We start from the raw sequence: 21,828 nt of genomic DNA on the forward strand, positions 1-21,828 counted from the left end.
TAATATTTCCCAGCCCCAATACAGGTGGGACCCCGAAATACATTAATGCATACATACGAACATATATATTAGTATTCAGTAAATGTAGGTATTATATACGAACTATTATATCCAGTGCTCACATATGCACGTAAGCTTGGCAGTTCACTAAGCCAAAGCAGCACTCAACAGGACCGGAGCATGAAACAAAACAATATTCATAATTTTCTTCTTTTTTTTATTTTAAAGAGGAAAAAAAAGTTTTAATAAAAAAACATAACTCCTGCCTTATTATATTTAATTCAGCATTAACACATTTTTAATAATCAAATTAATTTTGATTAAATGTATATGTGCGTCAGTCAGTACAGTCCACAGTTCTTTAAGTATAATATGTAGGAAAATATAGAGAAATAACAAAGAAGTCATATCCATCAGACAAAACCTGATACAGTGTAATATGATTTTCCGTTACAAAAAGTAACAGTTTGCATTTTTAATTTGCTTACTCAAAATAACACACACATATAAAACGAACATATATACAACACATATATATAATGTATGCATATATAAATATATACATAGATACTGTCGCCTTGGTGCTGGTTCCTAGTAGTTGATTGTAGTATCTACACACTGGAACTGTCCCTAAAGCACTTCGTCGATGGTAACTCTTGAGACAGCACCAAGGTCAAGCTGCGTAGGCTCTTGTCCGTTCTCTGGATTACGCCAGGAACGGGAAAAGGGCAATCTGCCGTCTGGCTAACATGTCTTCCAAATCACCTTCGCGTGGACCTGCACAGGGAGAGGACGCTCCTGAACACTAACGGGAAATGAGTTAAGTTAAGCCTCAGTCTCGGTGTAAATCGAATACCAAGGTCACCTACGGCAGTGTGAGAGATTGTTCTAGTAAGGCGTGTACTGTAAAATTATATACATATTTATGTATATATATATAAATATGTATATGTATATGTGTGAGTATTTGTGCATGATACCTCTCTCTCTTTAAGTGTGTGTGTGTGTGTGTGTGTGTGTGTGTGTGTGTGTGTGTGTGTGTGTGTGTGTGTGTGTGTGTACACCAGCAACAGGAAAAGGCAAATCTATCATATTGGTAACTGCTTGTATTCCAAATCACCCTTGCCAAGATTTGATAGTTGTGCCCGACTGCTGCCTTTTAATTCAATCCGTGTATGGTCAGAGGGTATAGGAACCTACCCTATATAAATTAATAAAGATGAAAAGGCTTCCAACCACACCTCTCTCTCTCTCTTTACAGACGCACGCCCATTTATATATATATATATATATGTATATATATGTATGTATATATAGATACATTCATATATATGAATGTATATGTGTGTTTGCTTGTGTGTGTGCCAATAAATAGATAGATTGATAGATATAAATATATATATATATGCACAAATATGTGTATATTTATGTACGTGTTCAACCTTTCAAACGAATCCATTCAATGAAAAGATGTTTAAATGAACCCCGGAATACATTAATGCATAAATACGAAAATATTTGTATTAGTATACAGTAAATGTAGGTATCATATACGTACTATTATACCTAGTGCTCACATATGCACGTAAGCTTGGCAGTTCACGAAGCCAAAGCAGCACTCTACAGGACCGGAGCATGAAACAAAACAATATTCATAAAAAAAAAAAAAAAAAAAAAAAAAAAAAAATGTTTTAATAAAAATACATAACTCATGCCTTATTACAATTAATTTAGGATTAACACATTTTTAAGAATCAAATTAATTTTGATTAAATGTATATGTGCATCAGTCAGTACAGTACATAGTTCTTTAAGTATTATGTGTATAAAAATATAGAGTAGTAACAAAGAAGACCTGATACTGTGTAATATGATTTTCCGTTAACTTAACTCATTTACAAAAGGTAACAGTTTGCAGTTTTAATTTGCTTACTCAAAATAACACATACATATATATAAAACGCACGTATATACAACACGCATATACAATGTGAGCATAAATAAATATATACATAGATACTGTCGCCTTGGTGCTGGTTCCTAGTAGTTGATTGTAGTATCTACACACGAACTGTCCCTAAAGCACCTCGTCGATGGTAACTCTTGAGACAGCTCCAAGGTCAAGCTGCATAGGCTCTTGTCCGTTCTCTGGATTACGCCAGGAACGGGAAAAGGGCAATCTACCGTCTGGCTAACATGTCTTCCAAATCACCTTCGCATGGACCTGCACAGGGAGAGGACGCTCCTAAACACTAACGGGAAATGAGTTAAGTTAAGCCTCAGTCTCGGTGTAAATCGAGTGCCAGGGTCACCTACGGCAGTGTGAGAGATTGTTCTAGTAAGGCGTGTACTGTAAAAAAAAATATATATACATATTTATGTATATATATAAATATGTATATGTATATGTGTGAGTATTTATGCATGATACCTCTCTCTCTTTAAGTGTGTGTGTGTGTGTGTGTGTGTGTGTGTGTGTGTGTACTCCAGCAACAGGAAAAGGCAAATCTATCATATTGGTAGCTGCTTGTATTCCAAATCACCCTTGCCAAGATTTGATAGTTGTGCCCGACTACTGCCTTTTAGTTCAATCCGTGTATGGTCAGAGGGTATAGGAACCTACCCTATATAAATTAATTTACTGCCTTGTGGCATCTAAGAGATGAAAAGGCTTCCAACCACACCTCTCTCTCTCTCTCTTTACGCCCATTTATATATATATATGCATATATATGTATGTATATATAGATACATACATATATATGAATGTATATGTGTGTGTTTGTTTGTGTGTGTGTGTGTGCCAATAAAATGATAGATTGATAGATATAAATATATATATATGCAGAAATATATGTATATATATGTACGTGTTCAACCTTTCAACCGAATCCGTTCAGTGAAAAGATGTTTAAATGAACACACGAATGTTTAATTTTGGTAAGTAGTGGAAATCAAAACTTTACTCATTTGCTTCGTGGAGCAAAGAGAAAACAATTTTCATTAAAAAAAGAAGAAAAAAAAATCAGATAATTAAAAAGGTTTTCCTGAAGTGCTCATGACTAACTTACATTTTGAAATCTAAAATAATAGTAATAAGTACTACTTATGACCATATAAAATAATGATACGATATATAAACCTTAGCTGTTGACGCGGCAGATTTTGGATAACCCATCAACCAATTTTCAAGATAAATAATAAACTGTAAGGAAATATACCCATGCAGTATTCGACAACTTGGCAACTCGCACAAGACCCCTAGGCCCTCTTAGTATAAATACCTCGAACGGAAACCGAGGAAAGAACAAAGATTCGCAGCCAAGAAATGATGATGTATAAAATAAAGATTCTTCATCTCCTCGCGTAAGTCACCTGTACAAGGTAAACAAACATGACGTGTATGTTTACATGTTAGTCTGTTTCGACATAGTGCATTAAGTAATAATGCTCTGTACTTTTCTCCAGGATGTTGTTTATCGCCAGTCACCCAGTCACCCAGTCCTTATTGGATCCTCGATAGGTTAGTAAAAAGGATAAACTTGCACATGTACGTGTGTGTGTGTGTGTGTGTGTGTGTGTGTGTGTGTGTGTGTGTGTGTGTGTGCGTGCGTGTGCGTGTGTGTTGGTCGTGGATGGATGTATATATGTACGTCTGAAAACATATATGTCTCTATAGATATGAAAATTCCTCGTATCATGATATATTGCTAAGTATTTAGACAAGGCAGATTTGCCGACCTGTTGCAGTAGGCAGGGCCAAGGGTAAGCCCATTTAAACAAGAGTTAAAGTGAGCAACTATGTTACTACGACCTTGCATACGTACCTTTGCAGGACACGAGACAGCTCTTGTGGAAAAATCAAGGCAGTGTACGAGCATTGGGCTAATTTTACTCTTCACTGAGGACCTGATTGTCACTGCAGTACACATGGATCGAGTTTCACATCCTGATGAGAAATAGATGTATATGTTTTCCATCTTTTACCAAGCAGAGTGGCAAAGAGGTAAATAAAACAATTTCCTCTTAACAGAGATTTGATTCATTTGATTCTAGTATTAATGACACTGCACTTACTTCACTCTAGGTCACCAAGTTAATATTTCCCAGCCCCAATACAGGTGGGACCCCGAAATACATTAATGCATACATACGAACATATATATTAGTATTCAGTAAATGTAGGTATTATATACGAACTATTATATCCAGTGCTCACATATGCACGTAAGCTTGGCAGTTCACTAAGCCAAAGCAGCACTCAACAGGACCGGAGCATGAAACAAAACAATATTCATAATTTTCTTCTTTTTTTTATTTTAAAGAGGAAAAAAAAGTTTTAATAAAAAAACATAACTCCTGCCTTATTATATTTAATTCAGCATTAACACATTTTTAATCAAATTAATTTTGATTAAATGTATATGTGCGTCAGTCAGTACAGTCCACAGTTCTTTAAGTATAATATGTAGGAAAATATAGAGAAATAACAAAGAAGTCATATCCATCAGACAAAACCTGATACAGTGTAATATGATTTTCCGTTACAAAAAGTAACAGTTTGCATTTTTAATTTGCTTACTCAAAATAACACACACATATAAAACGAACATATATACAACACATATATATAATGTATGCATATATAAATATATACATAGATACTGTCGCCTTGGTGCTGGTTCCTAGTAGTTGATTGTAGTATCTACACACTGGAACTGTCCCTAAAGCACTTCGTCGATGGTAACTCTTGAGACAGCACCAAGGTCAAGCTGCGTAGGCTCTTGTCCGTTCTCTGGATTACGCCAGGAACGGGAAAAGGGCAATCTGCCGTCTGGCTAACATGTCTTCCAAATCACCTTCGCGTGGACCTGCACAGGGAGAGGACGCTCCTGAACACTAACGGGAAATGAGTTAAGTTAAGCCTCAGTCTCGGTGTAAATCGAATACCAAGGTCACCTACGGCAGTGTGAGAGATTGTTCTAGTAAGGCGTGTACTGTAAAATTATATACATATTTATGTATATATATATAAATATGTATATGTATATGTGTGAGTATTTGTGCATGATACCTCTCTCTCTTTAAGTGTGTGTGTGTGTGTGTGTGTGTGTGTGTGTGTGTGTGTGTGTACACCAGCAACAGGAAAAGGCAAATCTATCATATTGGTAACTGCTTGTATTCCAAATCACCCTTGCCAAGATTTGATAGTTGTGCCCGACTGCTGCCTTTTAATTCAATCCGTGTATGGTCAGAGGGTATAGGAACCTACCCTATATAAATTAATAAAGATGAAAAGGCTTCCAACCACACCTCTCTCTCTCTCTTTACAGACGCACGCCCATTTATATATATATATATATATGTATATATATGTATGTATATATAGATACATTCATATATATGAATGTATATGTGTGTTTGCTTGTGTGTGTGCCAATAAATAGATAGATTGATAGATATAAATATATATATATATGCACAAATATGTGTATATTTATGTACGTGTTCAACCTTTCAAACGAATCCATTCAATGAAAAGATGTTTAAATGAACCCCGGAATACATTAATGCATAAATACGAAAATATTTGTATTAGTATACAGTAAATGTAGGTATCATATACGTACTATTATACCTAGTGCTCACATATGCACGTAAGCTTGGCAGTTCACGAAGCCAAAGCAGCACTCTACAGGACCGGAGCATGAAACAAAACAATATTCATAAAAAAAAAAAAAAAAAAAAAAAAAAAAAAATGTTTTAATAAAAATACATAACTCATGCCTTATTACAATTAATTTAGGATTAACACATTTTTAAGAATCAAATTAATTTTGATTAAATGTATATGTGCATCAGTCAGTACAGTACATAGTTCTTTAAGTATTATGTGTATAAAAATATAGAGTAGTAACAAAGAAGACCTGATACTGTGTAATATGATTTTCCGTTAACTTAACTCATTTACAAAAGGTAACAGTTTGCAGTTTTAATTTGCTTACTCAAAATAACACATACATATATATAAAACGCACGTATATACAACACGCATATACAATGTGAGCATAAATAAATATATACATAGATACTGTCGCCTTGGTGCTGGTTCCTAGTAGTTGATTGTAGTATCTACACACGAACTGTCCCTAAAGCACCTCGTCGATGGTAACTCTTGAGACAGCTCCAAGGTCAAGCTGCATAGGCTCTTGTCCGTTCTCTGGATTACGCCAGGAACGGGAAAAGGGCAATCTACCGTCTGGCTAACATGTCTTCCAAATCACCTTCGCATGGACCTGCACAGGGAGAGGACGCTCCTAAACACTAACGGGAAATGAGTTAAGTTAAGCCTCAGTCTCGGTGTAAATCGAGTGCCAGGGTCACCTACGGCAGTGTGAGAGATTGTTCTAGTAAGGCGTGTACTGTAAAAAAAAATATATATACATATTTATGTATATATATAAATATGTATATGTATATGTGTGAGTATTTATGCATGATACCTCTCTCTCTTTAAGTGTGTGTGTGTGTGTGTGTGTGTGTGTGTGTGTGTGTGTGTGTGTGTGTGTACACCAGCAACAGAAAAAGGCAAATCTATCATATTGGTAACTGCTTGTATTCCAAATCACCCTTGCCAAGATTTGATAGTTGTGTCCGACTGCTGCCTTTTAGTTCAATCCGTGTATGGTCAGAGGGTATAGGAACCTGCCCTATATAAATTAATTTACTGCCTTGTGGCATCTAAGAGATGAAAAGGCTTTCAACCACACCTCTCTCTCTCTCTTTACAGACGCACGCCCATATATATATATATATATATATATATATATGTATATATAGATGCATACATATAAATGAATGTATCTGTGTGTTTGTTTGTGTGTGTGTGCCAATAAATAGATAGATTGATAGATATAAATATATATATATGCACAAATATGTGTATATATATATGTACGTGTTCAACCTTTCAACCGAATCCGTTCAATGAAAAGATGTTTAAATGAACCCCGGAATACATTAATGCATATATACGAAAATATCTGTATTAGTATACAGTAAATGTAGGTATTATATATGTACTATTATACCCAGTGCTCACATATGCACGTAAGCTTGGCAGTTCACGAAGCCAAAGCAGCACTCTACAGAACCGGAGCATGAAACAAAACAATATTCATAAAAAAAAAGATAAAAAAAAGTTTTAATAAAAAATACATAACTCATGCCTTATTATACTTCATTCAGCATTAACAGATTTTTAAGAATCAAATTAATTTTTATTAGTAACAAAGAAGTCATATCCATCAGACAAAACCTGATACAGTGTAATATGATTTTCCGTTACAAAAGGTAACAGTTTGCATTTTTAATTTGCTTACTCAAAATAACACACATATATATAAAACGCACATATATATACAACACATATATAATGTATGTATATATAAATATATACATAAATACTGTCGCCTTGGTGCTGGTTCCTAGTAGTTGATTGTAGTATCTACACACTGGAACTGTCCCTTTTGATTCTAGTATTAATGACACTATACTTACTTCACTCTAGGTCACCAAGTTAATATTTCCAAGCCCCAATACAGGTGTGACCCCGGAATACATTAATGCATACATACGAACATATATATTAGTATACAGTAAATGTAGGTATTATATACGAACTATTATACCCAGTGCTCACATATGCACGTAAGCTTGGCAGTTCACGAAGCCAAAGCAGCACTCTACAGGACCGGAGCATGAAACAAAACAATATTCATAAAAAAAAAAAAAAAAAAAAAAAAAAAAAAAAAAAACATAACTCATGCCTTATTACATTTCATTCAGCATTAACACATTTTTAAGAATCAAATAAATTTTGATTAAATGTATATGGGCATCAGTCAGTACAGTACACAGTTCTTTAAGTAAAATGTGCAGAAAAATATAGAGAAGTAACAAAGAAGTCAGATCCATCAGACAAAACCTGATACTGTGTAATATGATTTTCCGTTAACTCAATTCATTTACAAAAGGTAACAGTTTGCATTTTTTATTTGCTTACTCAAAATAAGACATACATATATATAAAACACACATGTACAACACATAAATATTGTATGCATATATAAATATATACATATATACGCCTTGGTGCTAGTTCTTAGTAGTTGATTGTAGTATCTACACACTGGAACTGTCCCTAAAGCACCTCGTCGATGGTAACTCTTGAGACAGCTCCAAGGTCAAGCTGCGTAGGCTCTTGTCCGTTCTCTGGATTACGCCAGGAACGGGAAAAGGGCAATCTGCCGTCTGGCTAACATGTCTTGCAAATCATGCGTGGACCTGCACAGGGAGAGGACGCTCCTGAAACACTAACGGGAAATGAGTTAAATTAAGCCTCAGTCTCGGTGTAAATCGAGTGCAAGGGTCACCTACGGCAGTGTGAGAGATTGTTCTTGTAAGGTGTGTACTGATAAAATTATATACATATATATATATATATATATATATATATATATATATGTATATGTGTGAGTGTTTGTGTATGATACCTATCTCTCTTTAAGTGTGTGTGTATGTGTGTGTGTGTGTGTGTGTGTGTGTGTGTGTGTGTGTGTGTGTGTGTGTGTGTGTGTGTGTGTACTCCAGCAACAGGAAAAGGCAAATCTATCATATTGGTAGCTGCTTGTATTCCAAATCACCCTTGCCAAGATTTGATAGTTGTGCCCGACTGCTGCCTTTTAGTTCAATCCGTGTATGGTCGGAGGGTATAGGAACTTACCCTATATAAACTAATTTACTGCCTTGTGGCATCTAAGAGATGAAAAGGCTTCCAACCACACCTCTCTCTCTCTCTTTACAGACGCACGACCATTTAAATATATATATATATATATACATATATATGCATATATATGAATGTATATATAGATACATACATATATATGAATGTATATGTGTGTGTTTGTTTGTGTGTGTGTGTGCCAATAAAATGATAGATTGATAGATATAAATATATATATATGCACAAATATATGTGTATAAATATATATATATATATATATATATATGTACGTGTTCAACCTTTCAACCAAATCCTTTCAGTGAAAAGATGTTTAAATGAACACACGAATGTTTAATTTTGGTAAGTAGGGGAAATCAAAACTTTGCTCATTTGCTTCGTGGAGCAAAGAGAAAACAATTTTCATTAAAAAAAAATAATAATAAAAAAAAAAAATAATAATAATAATCAAAAAGGTTTTCCTGAAGTACTCATGACTAACTTACATTTAAGAATCTAAAATAATAGTAATAAGTACTACTTATGACCATATATAATAATGATACGATAAATAAACCTTAGCTGTTGACGCGGCAGATTTTGGGTAACCAATCAACTAATTTTCAAGATATATAATAAACTGTAAGGAAATATACCCATGCAGTATTCGACAACTTGGCAACTCGCACAAGACCCCTAGACCCTCTTAGTATAAATACCTCGAACGGAAACCGAGGAAAGAACAAAGATTCGCAGCCAAGAAATGATGCTGTATAAAATAAAGATTCTTCATCTCCTCGCGTAAGTCACCTGTACAAGGTAAACAAACGTGACGTGTATGTTTACATGTTAGTCTGTTTCGACATAGTGCATTAAGTAATAATGCTCTGTACTTTTCTCCAGGATGTTGCTTATCGTCAGTCACCAAGTCATTCTGATGGATCCTCGATAGGTTAGTAAAAAGGATAAACTTGCACATTTACGTGTGTGTGTGTGTGTGTGTGTGTGTGTGTGTGTGTGTGTGTGTGTGTGTGTGCGTGTGCGTGTGTGTTGGTCGTGGATGGATGTATATATGTACGTCTGAAAACATATATGTCTCTATAGATATGAAAATTCCTCATATCATGATATATTGCTAAGTATTTAGACAAGGCAGATTTGCCGACCTGTTGCAGTAGGCAGGGCCAAGGGTAAGCCCATTTAAACAAGAGTTAAAGTGAGCAACTATGTCACTACGACCTTGCATACGTACCTTTGCAGGACACGAGACAGCTCTTGTGGAAAAATCAAGGCAGTGTACGAGCATTGGGCTAATTTTACTCTTCACTGAGGACCTGATTGTCACTACAGTACACATGGATCGAGTTTCTCATCCTGATGAGAAATAGATGTATATGTTTGCCATCTTTTACCAAGCAGAGTGGCAAAGAGGTAAATAAAACAATTTCCTCTTAACAGAGATTTGATTCATTTGATTCTAGTATTAATGACACTGCACTTACTTCACTATAGGTCACCAAGTTAATATTTCCATGCCCCAATGCAGGTGGGACCCCGGAATACATTAATGCATACATACGAACATATATATTAGTATACAGTAAATGTAGGTATTATATACGTACTATTATACCCAGTGCTCACATATTCACGTAAGCTTGGCAGTTTACAAAGCCAAAGCAGCACTCTACAGGACCGGAGCATGAAACAAAACAATATTCATAAAAAAAAAAAAAAAAGGAAAAAAAAAGTTTTAATAAAACTACATAACTCATGCCTTATTATATTTCATTCAACATTAACACATTTTTAAGAATCAAATTAATTTTGATTAAATGTATATGTGCATCAGTCAGTACAGTACACAGTTCTTTAAGTATAATGTGTAGGAAAATATAGAGAAGTAACAAAGAAGTCAGATCCATCAGACAAAACCTGATACAGTGTTATATGATTTTCCATTACAAAAGGTAACAGTTTGCATTTTTAATTTGCTTACTCAATATAACACACAAATACATATAAAACGCACATATATACAACACATATATATAATGTATGTATATATAAATATATACATAGATACTGTCGCCTTGGTGCTGGTTCCTAGTAGTTGATTGCAGTATCTACACACTGGAACTGTCCCTAAAGCACCTCGTCGATGGTAACTCTTGAGACAGCTCCAAGGTCAAGCTGCGTAGGCTCTTGTCCGTTCTCTGGATTACGCCAGGAACGGGAAAAGGGCAATCTGCCGTCTGGCTAACATGTCTTCCAAATCACCTTCGCGTGGACCTGCACAGGGAGAGGACGCTCCTGAACACTAACGGGAAATGAGTTAAGTTAAGCCTCAGTCTCGGTGTAAATCGAATACCAAGGTCACCTACGGCAGTGTGAGAGATTGTTCTAGTAAGGTGTGTACTGTAAAATTATATACATATTTATGTATATATATATAAATATGTATATGTATATGTGTGAGTATTTGTGCATGATACCTCTCTCTCTTTAAGTGTGTGTGTGTGTGTGTGTGTGTGTACACCAGCAACAGGAAGAGGCAAATCTATCATATTGGTAGCTGCTTGTATTCCAAATCACCCTTGCCAAGATTTGATAGTTGTGCCCGACTGCTGCCTTTTAGTTCAATCCGTGTATGGTCAGAGGGTATAGGAACCTACCCTATATAAATTAATTTACTGCCTTGTGGCATCTAAGAGATGAAAAGGCTTCCAACCACACACCTCTCTCTCTCTTTACAGACGCACGCCCATTTATATATATATATATATATACATATATATGCATATATATATGTATGTATATATAGATACATACATATATATGAATGTATATGTGTGTGTTTGTTTGTGTGTGTGCCAATAAAATGATAGATTAATAGATATAAATATATATATATGCACAAATATATGTGTATATATATATGTACGTGTTCAACCTTTCAACCGAATCCGTTCAGTGAAAAGATGTTTAAATGAACACACGAATGTTTAATTTTGGTAAGTAGGGAAATCAAAACTTTGCTCATTTGCTTCGTGGAGCAAAGAGGAAACAATTTTCATTAAAAAAAAAATAATAATAATAAAAAAAAAATAATAATAATAATAATAATTAAAAAGGTTTTCCTGAAGTGCTCATGACTAACTTACATTTAGGAATCTAAAATAATAGTAATAAGTACTACTTATGACCATATATAATAATGATACGATAAATAAACCTTAGCTGTTGACGCGGCAGATTTTGGGTAACCAATCAACCAATTTTCAAGATATATAATAAACTGTAAGGAAATATACCCATGCAGTATTCGACAACTTGGCAACTCGCACAAGACCCCTAGACCCTCTTAGTATAAATACCTCGAACGAAACCCGAGGAAAGAGCATAGATTCGCAGCCAAGAAATAATGCTGTATAAAATATTGATTCTTCATCTCCTCGCGTAAGTCACCTGTAAAAGGTAAACAAACATGACGTGTATGTTTACATGTTAGTCTGTTTCGACATAGTGCATTAAGTAATAATGCTCTGTACTTTTCTCCAGGATGTTGCTTATCGTCAGTCACCAAGTCATTCTGATGGATCCTCGATAGGTTAGTAAAAAGGATAAACTCGCACATGTACGTGTGTGTGTGTGTGTGCGTGCGTGTGCGTGTGCGTGTGCATGTGCTAAAGGCAAGATTTTTATGCCGGTGTACGAGCATTGGTATGATGTTACTCTTCACTGAGGACCTGATTGTCACTGCAGTACACATGGATAGAGTTTCACATCCTGATGAGAAATAGATGTATGTTTTCCATCTTTTACCAAGCAGAGCAGCAAAGAGGTAAATAAAACAATTTCCTCTTAACAGAGATTTGATTCATTTGATTCTAGTATTAATGACACTGCACTTACTTCACTCTAGGTCACCAAGTTAATATTTCCAAGCCCCAATACAAGTGGGACCCCGGAATACATTAATGCATACATACGAACATATATATTAGTATACAGTAAATGTAGGTATTATATACGAACTATTATACCCAGTGCTCACATATGCACGTAAGCTTGGCAGTTCACGAAGCCAAAGCAGCACTCTACAGGACCGGAGCATGAAACAAAATATTCATAAAAAAAAAAAAAAAAAAAAATACGTAACTCATGCCTTATTACATTTCATTCAACATTAACACATTTTAAGAATCAAATAAATTTTGATTAAATATATATGTGCATCAGTCAGTACAGTACACAGTTCTTTAAGTAAAATATGCAGAAAAATATAGAGAAGTAACAAACAAAACAGATCCATCAGACAAAACCTGATACTGTGTAATAGGATTTTCCGTTAACTTAATTCATTTACAAAAGGTAACAGTTTGCATTTTTAATTTGCTTACTCAAAATAAGACACACATATATAAAACGCACGTATATACAACACATATATATAATGTATGCATATATAAATATATACATAGATACTGTCGCCTTGGTGCTGGTTCCTAATAGTTGACTGTAGTATCTACACACTGGAACTGTCCCTAAAGCACCTCGTCGATGGTAACTCTTGAGACAGCACCAAGGTCAAGCTGCGTAGGCTCTTGTCCGTTCTCTGGATAACGCCAAGAACGGGAAAAGGCCAATCTGCCGTCTGGCTAACATGTCTTACAAATCACTCACGCGTGGACCTGCACAGGGAGAGGACGCTCCTGAACACTAACGGGAAATGAGTTAAGTTGAGCCTCAGTCTCGGTGTAAATCGAGTGCCAAGGTCATCGATTAAGGCGTGTGCTGTGCGCATGTATATTTTCAAGGAAAATAATACGCAACAAATATGAAGGGTATTTACTGATCAAGTCCAGTACATATTGGCAATATCTTAAACGTACCACCGAGAACCAAATTATTAAATCGTCCTTATGACTCTTGGTGACGACTCCTTTGCATGTCTCGTCGTTCTTCCCCTAAATCTTTCTAGTGAGTATGTGAGACCTCTTGCCCGTGAGTGTTTGTTTGTTTGTTGGTTTTATGAAACTTCTTGTATGCCTTGTTGTTGTTTTTTCTCTATTGGTACCCTCCTGGGGCGCATGGACACGGGGGCACAGCACAGGGACACGCTGATTGGAAAATAGTTAATGCTGAGACATTTTTTTTTTTTTTTTTATGGTATTCCTGTTGTTGTTTCGTTTTAAACTTGTTAATATTATCCTTGTTTCATGTTTCTGCCACCAGTATTATCGTTATCATCTTCATTATTGTTATTATCATCATCATTATTATCGTTTTTATCATCATTATTGTCATTACTAGCATCATTAGTATTATTGCCACAGCCCTAATTGTTTTTTAAAGTAAAGTAGCAGTGTTTATTATCCTAAGTTTTGTCTGTTAATTCGCTAATTGATTATATCTGGCAGCTAATAAGAGAAAGTTATTCAGGAGATCAAACAATCTATACATATCGAATGTTCATATGTATCACTAGCCTCCTAGTGCCTAGGAAGGAGAGAGCTCGGGAACGAAAGAAAGAAATAGATGGAGGGAGAGAGCGAAAAAAGAAGAAATAAAGGGAGAGAGGGGGAGCAAAAGCAAAATAGGGAGGGAAAGGAGAGTGAAGGAAAGAATTAGAGGGAGGGAAAATAGATAAAGGGAGAGTGGGAGAGAGCGAAAAAATAAATAAAGGGTGCGAGAAAGAGAGGGGGGGGGGGAGAAGGAGAGCGAAAGAAAGAAATGGAGGGAGAGAGAGAAAGAGAGAGCGAGAGAGCGAAAGAAATAGAGGGAGGGAGAGAGAGAAAATGATAGAAAGAAATAGAGGCAGGGAGGGAGAGAGACACCGAGAGCAGAAGAAAGTAATAGAAGGAGGGAGAGAGAGAGCAAAAGCAAGAAATAGAGGTAGAGAGAGGGAGAGAAAGAGAGAGAGCGCGCAAAAGCAAGAAACGGAGAGAGAGAGAGCGACAGAGGCAAGAGGGAGAGACAGATAGAGGCAGACAGATAGTATCAGAGACAGAGACAGGCGAAAAGATAAATATATAAATCGAAAAGAAAGTGGGGTTCGGAGCATATATAGAAAAATTGAGGACGTATATAGTCTATAATTTTTTTTTTTTTTTTTCAATATAGAGTGTTTTATGTATACCTAAGGCCCTATACATATGATACGCAAATATGTTGGTTATATTACTTGTTTGCGTATCAATTCATCTATTCATCTGTTGGTCCTTGTGCCCATCTATCTGTACATCTATTCATCTGCCTCTCCGTCTCTCCACCTTGCCGTATATCATTTTTATTCACCAGTGGCTTCTGTCGCTGCCATGCATCTATCTACATAAACATCTACTCACCTGCTCTGTCTGTTACGCCTTCCATGGTGACAGGCAAGGAACTGACCATCAGGATCACCGATGACAACCTGGGATTATATTAACTTTTTTTTTGCAGATGATATTCATATATACATATATATGTGTGTGTGTGTCTGTGTGTGTGTGTAAACACACACACACATACATATATATATATAGAGAGAGAGAGAGATTTATATATATGTATAAATATGCATATCTAAAGACACAGAGTATATCACCTTCCTATCACCTTTTAAGACTTACACAAGAAAGAGAGACAAAATTCCGTTTGCGACCTTCATCCTCGTCACCTTCCGCTCTGACACTAAATCCCGAGTGGATTTCATCTTCTATTTATACTGGGAGACACGGGATGGGGGGAGGGGGGGGGGGCAAAAGGGGTTGAGGCAGGATTATCAATTTTATTTTTATTTTCCTTATATTTTTTTCTTTCTTTTTTGGTCTGTTTCTTTGGTTTTCTTTCTGGGTTCGTAAAAGTGTGGGTTTGCTTGCGCGCAATATAGCTTTCTTTGTAGTAACTGTGTATATGTATATGTGTGTGTGTGTGTGGGTGGGTGTATGTGTGTGTGGATAGATAGATAGCTAAATATACGTGAGTTTGTATGTAAATATGTATATATTTACATATATATATATTCACACACATATATATATATATATAGATGGATAGATGTGTGTAAGTGTGTATATGTATATATGTATATGTGTGTGTATGTGTGCGTGTCCATGCAAGCACACACATGCACAAATATATATATATATATATATATATATATATATATATATATATATATATATATATATATATATATATATATATATATATATATATATATATATATATATAGATGGATAGATGTGTGTAAGTGTGTATATGTATATGTGTGTGTGTGTCTGTGTGTGTGTGTAAACACACACACACATACATATATATATATAGATGGATAGATGTGTGTAAGTGTGTATATGTATATGTGTGTGTGTGTCTGTGTGTGTGTGTAAACACACACACACATACATATATATATATAGATGGATAGATGTGTGTAAGTGTGTATATGTATATGTGTGTGTGTGTCTGTGTGTGTGTGTAAACACACACACACATACATATATATATATATATATATATATATATATATATATATATATATATATATATATATATATATATATATATATATATATATATATATATATATATATATAGATGGATAGATGTGTGTAAGTGTGTATATGTATATGTGTGTGTGTGTCTGTGTGTGTGTGTAAACACACACACACATACATATATATATATAGATGGATAGATGTGTGTAAGTGTGTATATGTATATGTGTGTGTGTGTCTGTGTGTGTGTGTAAACACACACACACATACATATATATATATATATATATATATATATATATATATATATATATATATATATATATATATATATATATATATATATATATATATATATATATATATATATATATATATATATATATATATATATATATATATATATATATATATATATATATATATATATATATATATATATATATATATATATATATATATATATATATATATATATATATATATATATATATATATATATATATATATATATATATATATATATATATATATATATATATATATATATATATATATATATATATATATATATATATATATATATATATATATATATATATATATATATATATATATATATATATATATATATATATATATATATATATATATATATATATATATATATATATATATATATATATATATATATATATATATATATATATATATATATATATATATATATATATATATATATATATATATATATATATATATATATATATATATATATATATATATATATATATATATATATATATATATATATATATATATATATATATATATATATATATATATATATATATATATATATATATATATATATATATATATATATATATATATATATATATATATATATATATATATATATATATATATATATATATATATATATATATATATATATATATATATATATATATATATATATATATATATATATATATATATATATATATATATATATATATATATATATATATATATATATATATATATATATATATATATATATATATATATATATATATATATATATATATATATATATATATATATATATATATATATATATATATATATATATATATATATATATATATATATATATATATATATATATATATATATATATATATATATATATATATATATATATATATATATATATATATATATATATATATATATATATATATATATATATATATATATATATATATATATATATATATATATATATATATATAAATATATACATAGATACTGTCGCCTTGGTGCTGGTTCCTAGTAGTTGATTGTAGTATCTACACACTGGAACTGTCCCTAAAGCACCTCGTCCATGGTAACTATTGAGACAGCTCCAAGGTCAAGCTGCGTAGGCTCTGGTCCGTTCTCTGGATAACGCCAGGAACGGGAAAAGGGCAATCTGCCGTCTGGCTAACATGTCTTCCAAATCACTCACGCGTGGACCTGCACAGGGAGAGAACGCTCCTGAACACTAACGGGAAATGAGTTAAGTTGTGCCTCAGTTTCGGTGTAAATCGAGTGCCAAGGTCACTCGATTAAGGCGTGTACTGTGCGCATGTATTTTTCAAGGAAAATAATACGCAACAAATATGAAGGGTATTTACTGATCAAGTCCGGTACATATTGGCAATATCTTAAACGTACCATCGAGAACCAAATTATTAAATCGTCCTTATGACTCTTGGTGACGACTCCTTCACGCGTGTCCTTTGCATGTCTCGTCGATGAGTTCTTTCCCTAAATCTTTCTGGTGAATATGTGAGACCTCTTGCTCGTAAGTGTTTGTTTGTTTGTTTGTTTTATGAAACTTCTTGTATGCCTTGTTGTTGTTTTTTTCTCTATTGGTACCCTCCTGGGGCGCATGGACACGGGGGCACAGCACAGGGACACGCTGATCGGAAAATAGTTAATGCTGAGTTATTGTTTTTATGGTATTCCTGTTGTTGTTTCGTTTTAAACTTGTTAATATTATCCTTGTTTCATATTACTGCCATCAGTATTATCGTTATCATCTTCGTTATTGTTATTATCATCATCATTATTATCGTTTTTATCATCATATTTGTCATTACTAGCATCATTAGTATTATTGCCACAGCCCTAATTGTTTCTAAAGTAAAGTAGCGGTGTTTTTTTTTTTTAAGTTTTGTCTGTTAATTCGCTAATTGATTATATCTGGCAGCTAATAAAATAAAGTTATTCAGGAGATCAAACAATCTATACATATCGAATGTTCATATGTATCACTAGCCTCCTAGTGCCTAGGAAGGAGAGAGCTCGGGAACGAAAGAAAGAAATAGAAGGAGGGAGAGAGCGAAAAAAAAAATAAATAAAGGGAGAGAGGAGGGGGAGCAAAAGGAAAATAGGGAGGGAAAGGAAAGTGAAGGAAAGAATTAGAGGGAGTGAGAAATAAATAAAGCGAGAGTGGGAGAGAGAGAGCGAAAAAAATAAATAAAGGGTACGAGAAAGAGGGGGGGGGGAGAAGGAGAGCGAAATAAATAAATAAAATGAGAGAGAGAAAGAGAAGGGGAGCGCGAAAGAAAGAAATGGAGGGAAGGAGTGAGAGAGTGAGCGAGAGAGCGAAAGAAATAGAGGGAGGGAGAGAGAGAGAGCAAAAGCAAGAAATGGAGGTAGGGAAAGGGAGAGAAAGAGAAAGAGAGAGCGAAAGCAAGAAACGGAGAGAGAGAGAGAGAGCGACAGAGGCAAGAGGGAGAGACAGATAGAGGCAGACAGATAGTATCAGAGACAGAGACAGGCGAAAAGATATATTGATAAATAGATAAATCGAAAAGAAAGTGGAGTTCGGAGCATATAGAGAATAAATGAGGACGTAGGACTCGAGTATATATATTTTTTGTTTTTTTCAATATAGAGTGTTTTATGTATACTTAAGGCCCTATACATATGATACGCAAATATGTTGGTTATATTACTTGTTTGCGTATCAACTCATCTATTCATCTGTTGGCCCATGTGCCCATCTATCTGTACATCTATTCATCTGCCTCTCCGTCTTTCCATCTTGCCGTATATCATTTTTATTCACCTGTGGCTTCTGTCGCTGCCATGAATCTATCTACATAAACATCTACTCACCTGCTCTGTCTGTTAGGCCTTCCATGGTGGCAGGCAAGGAACTGACCATCAGGATCACCGATGACAACCTGGGATTATATTTACTTTTATATAGCAGATGATATTCATATATACATATGTGTGTGTGTGTGCGCGTGTGTGTGTGCGTGTGTGTGTGTGTGTGTGTGTGTGTGTGTGTGTGTGTGTATTTATGTGTATATGTGCGTGTATGTGTGTGTGTGTGTGTCTGTGTGTGTGTGTATGTGTATATGTGCGTGTATGTGTGTGTGTGTGTGTGTCTGTGTGTGTGCGCACACACTCACATATACATATATAGAGAGAGAGAGAGATTTATATATGTATAAATATGCATATCTAAAGACACAGAGTATATCACCTTCCTATCCCCTTTTAAGACTTACACAAGAAAGAGAGACAAAATTCCGGTTGCGACCTTCATCCTCCTCACCTTCCGCTCTGACACTAAAACTCGAGTGGATTTCAATTTCTATTTATGCTGTGAGACACGGCATGGGGGGAGGGGGGGGGGGCAAGGGGAGAGAAGACAGGATTCCAATTATCATTTTTATTTTCCTTATATTTTTTCTTTCTTTTTTGGTCTGTTTCTTTGGTTTTCTTTCTGGGTTCGTAAAAGTGCGGGTTTGCTTGTGCGCAATATAGCTTTCTTTGTAGTAACTCTGTGCATATGTATATATGTGTGTGTGTGTGTGTGTGTGTGTGTGTGGATAGATAGATAAATATACGTGAGTTTGTATGTAAATATATATATATTTACATATATATATACATTTACACATATATAGATATAAAGATGTGTGTGCGTGTGTATATGTATACATATGTGTGTATGCACGTGTGTATGTGTGTGTGTGTGTGTGTGTGTCCATGCATGCACACACATGCACAAATATATATGTGATTGTGTATATATATGTACAAACACACACACAAACACATACATACACACACACACATACACTCACTCACACACATACACACAGAAATAGAGAGAAACACTTAAGCTTACAGACACGCCCCTGGCAATTGGTTTTAGTTATATGTTTTTCATCCGGTGCCTTCTCCAAAACCAATTACGTCTGTGTCCCCATTTAGAAGGAAGTCACGCTCAATGCAATGAATTCCTTGTCTCTAAACAGTCTATGACAACAGTACAAATTAAGCTGCGTTGATCCAAGTGTATAGTTTCTTATCACGTTCTGTTTTCCGGGAAACTGCTTTTTGCGAATTATAAATATTATGGAACCAGTACGTGTATTTGCATTGAAACATCGAGTGCTGAAAGTCAGTATAAAGAAAGAATGGCATTAGCCTAACAAACTCATATGCCGAGTTCAGGCCAAGTTCAGGCTAAGTTCAGGCTAAGTTCAGGCCAGTCAAGTCCATTAAACTTTAATATGGATGGAAATCTCACCTTGCTGTGAACTTTTCAGTATAGTTGGTTTCTCTTTGAAACATCCAATCTTTTGAATTACCAGTGTACTCGTTTAAAAATCACATAAATATTAGAGAGAAAGACAGAATCACACTTAAAACAACATATATGCTCATACATACTGACATAAACTCATGTACAATATACAACACATGTGTTTTTACAGTCATGTATGAATTCTGGTGATGATTTGATTGAAAAGTATCAACAACTGGACTTTTGCATAGGTAACTTTTATCAACCTCAAATCAACTGATCTTATTTTTACTGAACTGATCGACTGAACTTCGTCCTCTTAAAATCAGTTTACCAGAATTTTGATCTGTTTATTTGAACTTTAACTTTCCTAACCCAGTTCACGTGAATTTCAGGTAAACTGGGTTCAGATAATTATAATCAAATCCACTGAACTTTATTTTACCAAAACTAAAACTAACTGAACCTACCCTTTCTCTTATCAGTTGAACTCCAGCTTATTAATCTTTTGATTCTTACGATTATTCACAAACCTTACCCAATTTACACCTAAATATAGGAAGTAAATGATATACTTGCCAGTAGACATGACGTTAAATGCTTGCACTGTATGTTATTACTGATGGAATAAAAGCTGATAACCATTGATACTCTCTCTCTCTCTCTCTATTTCTCTTTCTCTCTCCGGAGCATGAAACAAAACAATATTCATAAAAAAAAAAAAGTTTTAATAAAAATACACGACTCATGCCTTATTACATTTCATTTATGAGAACGGGAAAAGGGCAATCTGCCGTCTGGCTAACATGTCTTCCAAATCACTCACGCGAGGACCTGCACAGGGAGAGAACGCTCCTGAACACTTATGGGAAATGAGTTAAGCTGAGCCTCAGTCTCGGTGTAAATCGAGTGCCAGGGTCACCTACGGCAGTGTGAGAGATTGTTCTAGTAAG

The 21,828-nt window shown here is 34.3% G+C and overlaps 1 protein-coding gene and 4 long non-coding RNA genes across 5 annotated transcripts; 3 read left to right on the forward strand and 2 right to left on the reverse strand.

Annotated features, from left to right (window-relative positions):
- The first annotated feature begins 3,271 nt into the window (after positions 1–3,271).
- LOC125040288 lies at positions 3,272–4,032 on the forward strand. The gene is made up of 3 exons (XR_007116185.1): positions 3,272–3,366; positions 3,469–3,523; positions 3,836–4,032. It is a non-coding gene; the product is annotated as an uncharacterized LOC125040288 (long non-coding RNA).
- Positions 4,033–9,474: 5,442 nt separating this feature from the next.
- LOC125040290 lies at positions 9,475–10,242 on the forward strand. The gene is made up of 3 exons (XR_007116187.1): positions 9,475–9,586; positions 9,689–9,737; positions 10,046–10,242. It is a non-coding gene; the product is annotated as an uncharacterized LOC125040290 (long non-coding RNA).
- Positions 10,243–12,098: 1,856 nt separating this feature from the next.
- Positions 12,099–12,653, forward strand: LOC125040490. The gene is made up of 2 exons (XR_007116189.1): positions 12,099–12,262; positions 12,347–12,653. It is a non-coding gene; the product is annotated as an uncharacterized LOC125040490 (long non-coding RNA).
- A 971-nt stretch (positions 12,654–13,624) lies between these two features.
- Positions 13,625–15,472, reverse strand: LOC125040489. Its single transcript, XR_007116188.1, has 3 exons — positions 15,403–15,472; positions 15,136–15,203; positions 13,625–13,908 (listed from the first exon to the last, which is right to left on the reverse strand). It is a non-coding gene; the product is annotated as an uncharacterized LOC125040489 (long non-coding RNA).
- Positions 15,473–17,938: 2,466 nt separating this feature from the next.
- Positions 17,939–21,464, reverse strand: LOC125040310. Its single transcript, XM_047634863.1, has 5 exons — positions 21,414–21,464; positions 20,879–20,927; positions 19,848–19,933; positions 19,447–19,514; positions 17,939–18,241 (listed from the first exon to the last, which is right to left on the reverse strand). Exons 1-5 carry the CDS (start codon positions 21,462–21,464, stop codon positions 18,088–18,090), a joined length of 408 nt encoding a protein of 135 aa, XP_047490819.1. The 3' UTR covers positions 17,939–18,087.
- Between the last annotated feature and the right edge of the window lie 364 nt (positions 21,465–21,828).

The sequence above is a fragment of the Penaeus chinensis genome, chromosome 29, assembly GCF_019202785.1.
Source record: "Penaeus chinensis breed Huanghai No. 1 chromosome 29, ASM1920278v2, whole genome shotgun sequence".
In the NCBI taxonomy this organism is placed as follows: domain Eukaryota; kingdom Metazoa; phylum Arthropoda; class Malacostraca; order Decapoda; family Penaeidae; genus Penaeus; species Penaeus chinensis.

What these genes read in the sequence shown, in the direction of transcription:
- LOC125040310 (XM_047634863.1), bottom strand. Translation starts at nt 21,464, where the DNA reads ATGTCTACTGGCAAGTATATCATTTACTTCCTATATTTAGGTGTAAAT. An exon ending in TATATTTAGGTGTAAATTGG is followed by an intron (nt 20,928 to 21,413) that starts GTAAGGTTTGTG and finishes GTAATTCAAAAG; the next exon opens with ATTGGATGTTTCAAAGAGAA. An exon ending in ACTGAAAAGTTCACAGCAAG is followed by an intron (nt 19,934 to 20,878) that starts GTGAGATTTCCA and finishes CAGCATAAATAG; the next exon opens with AAATTGAAATCCACTCGAGT.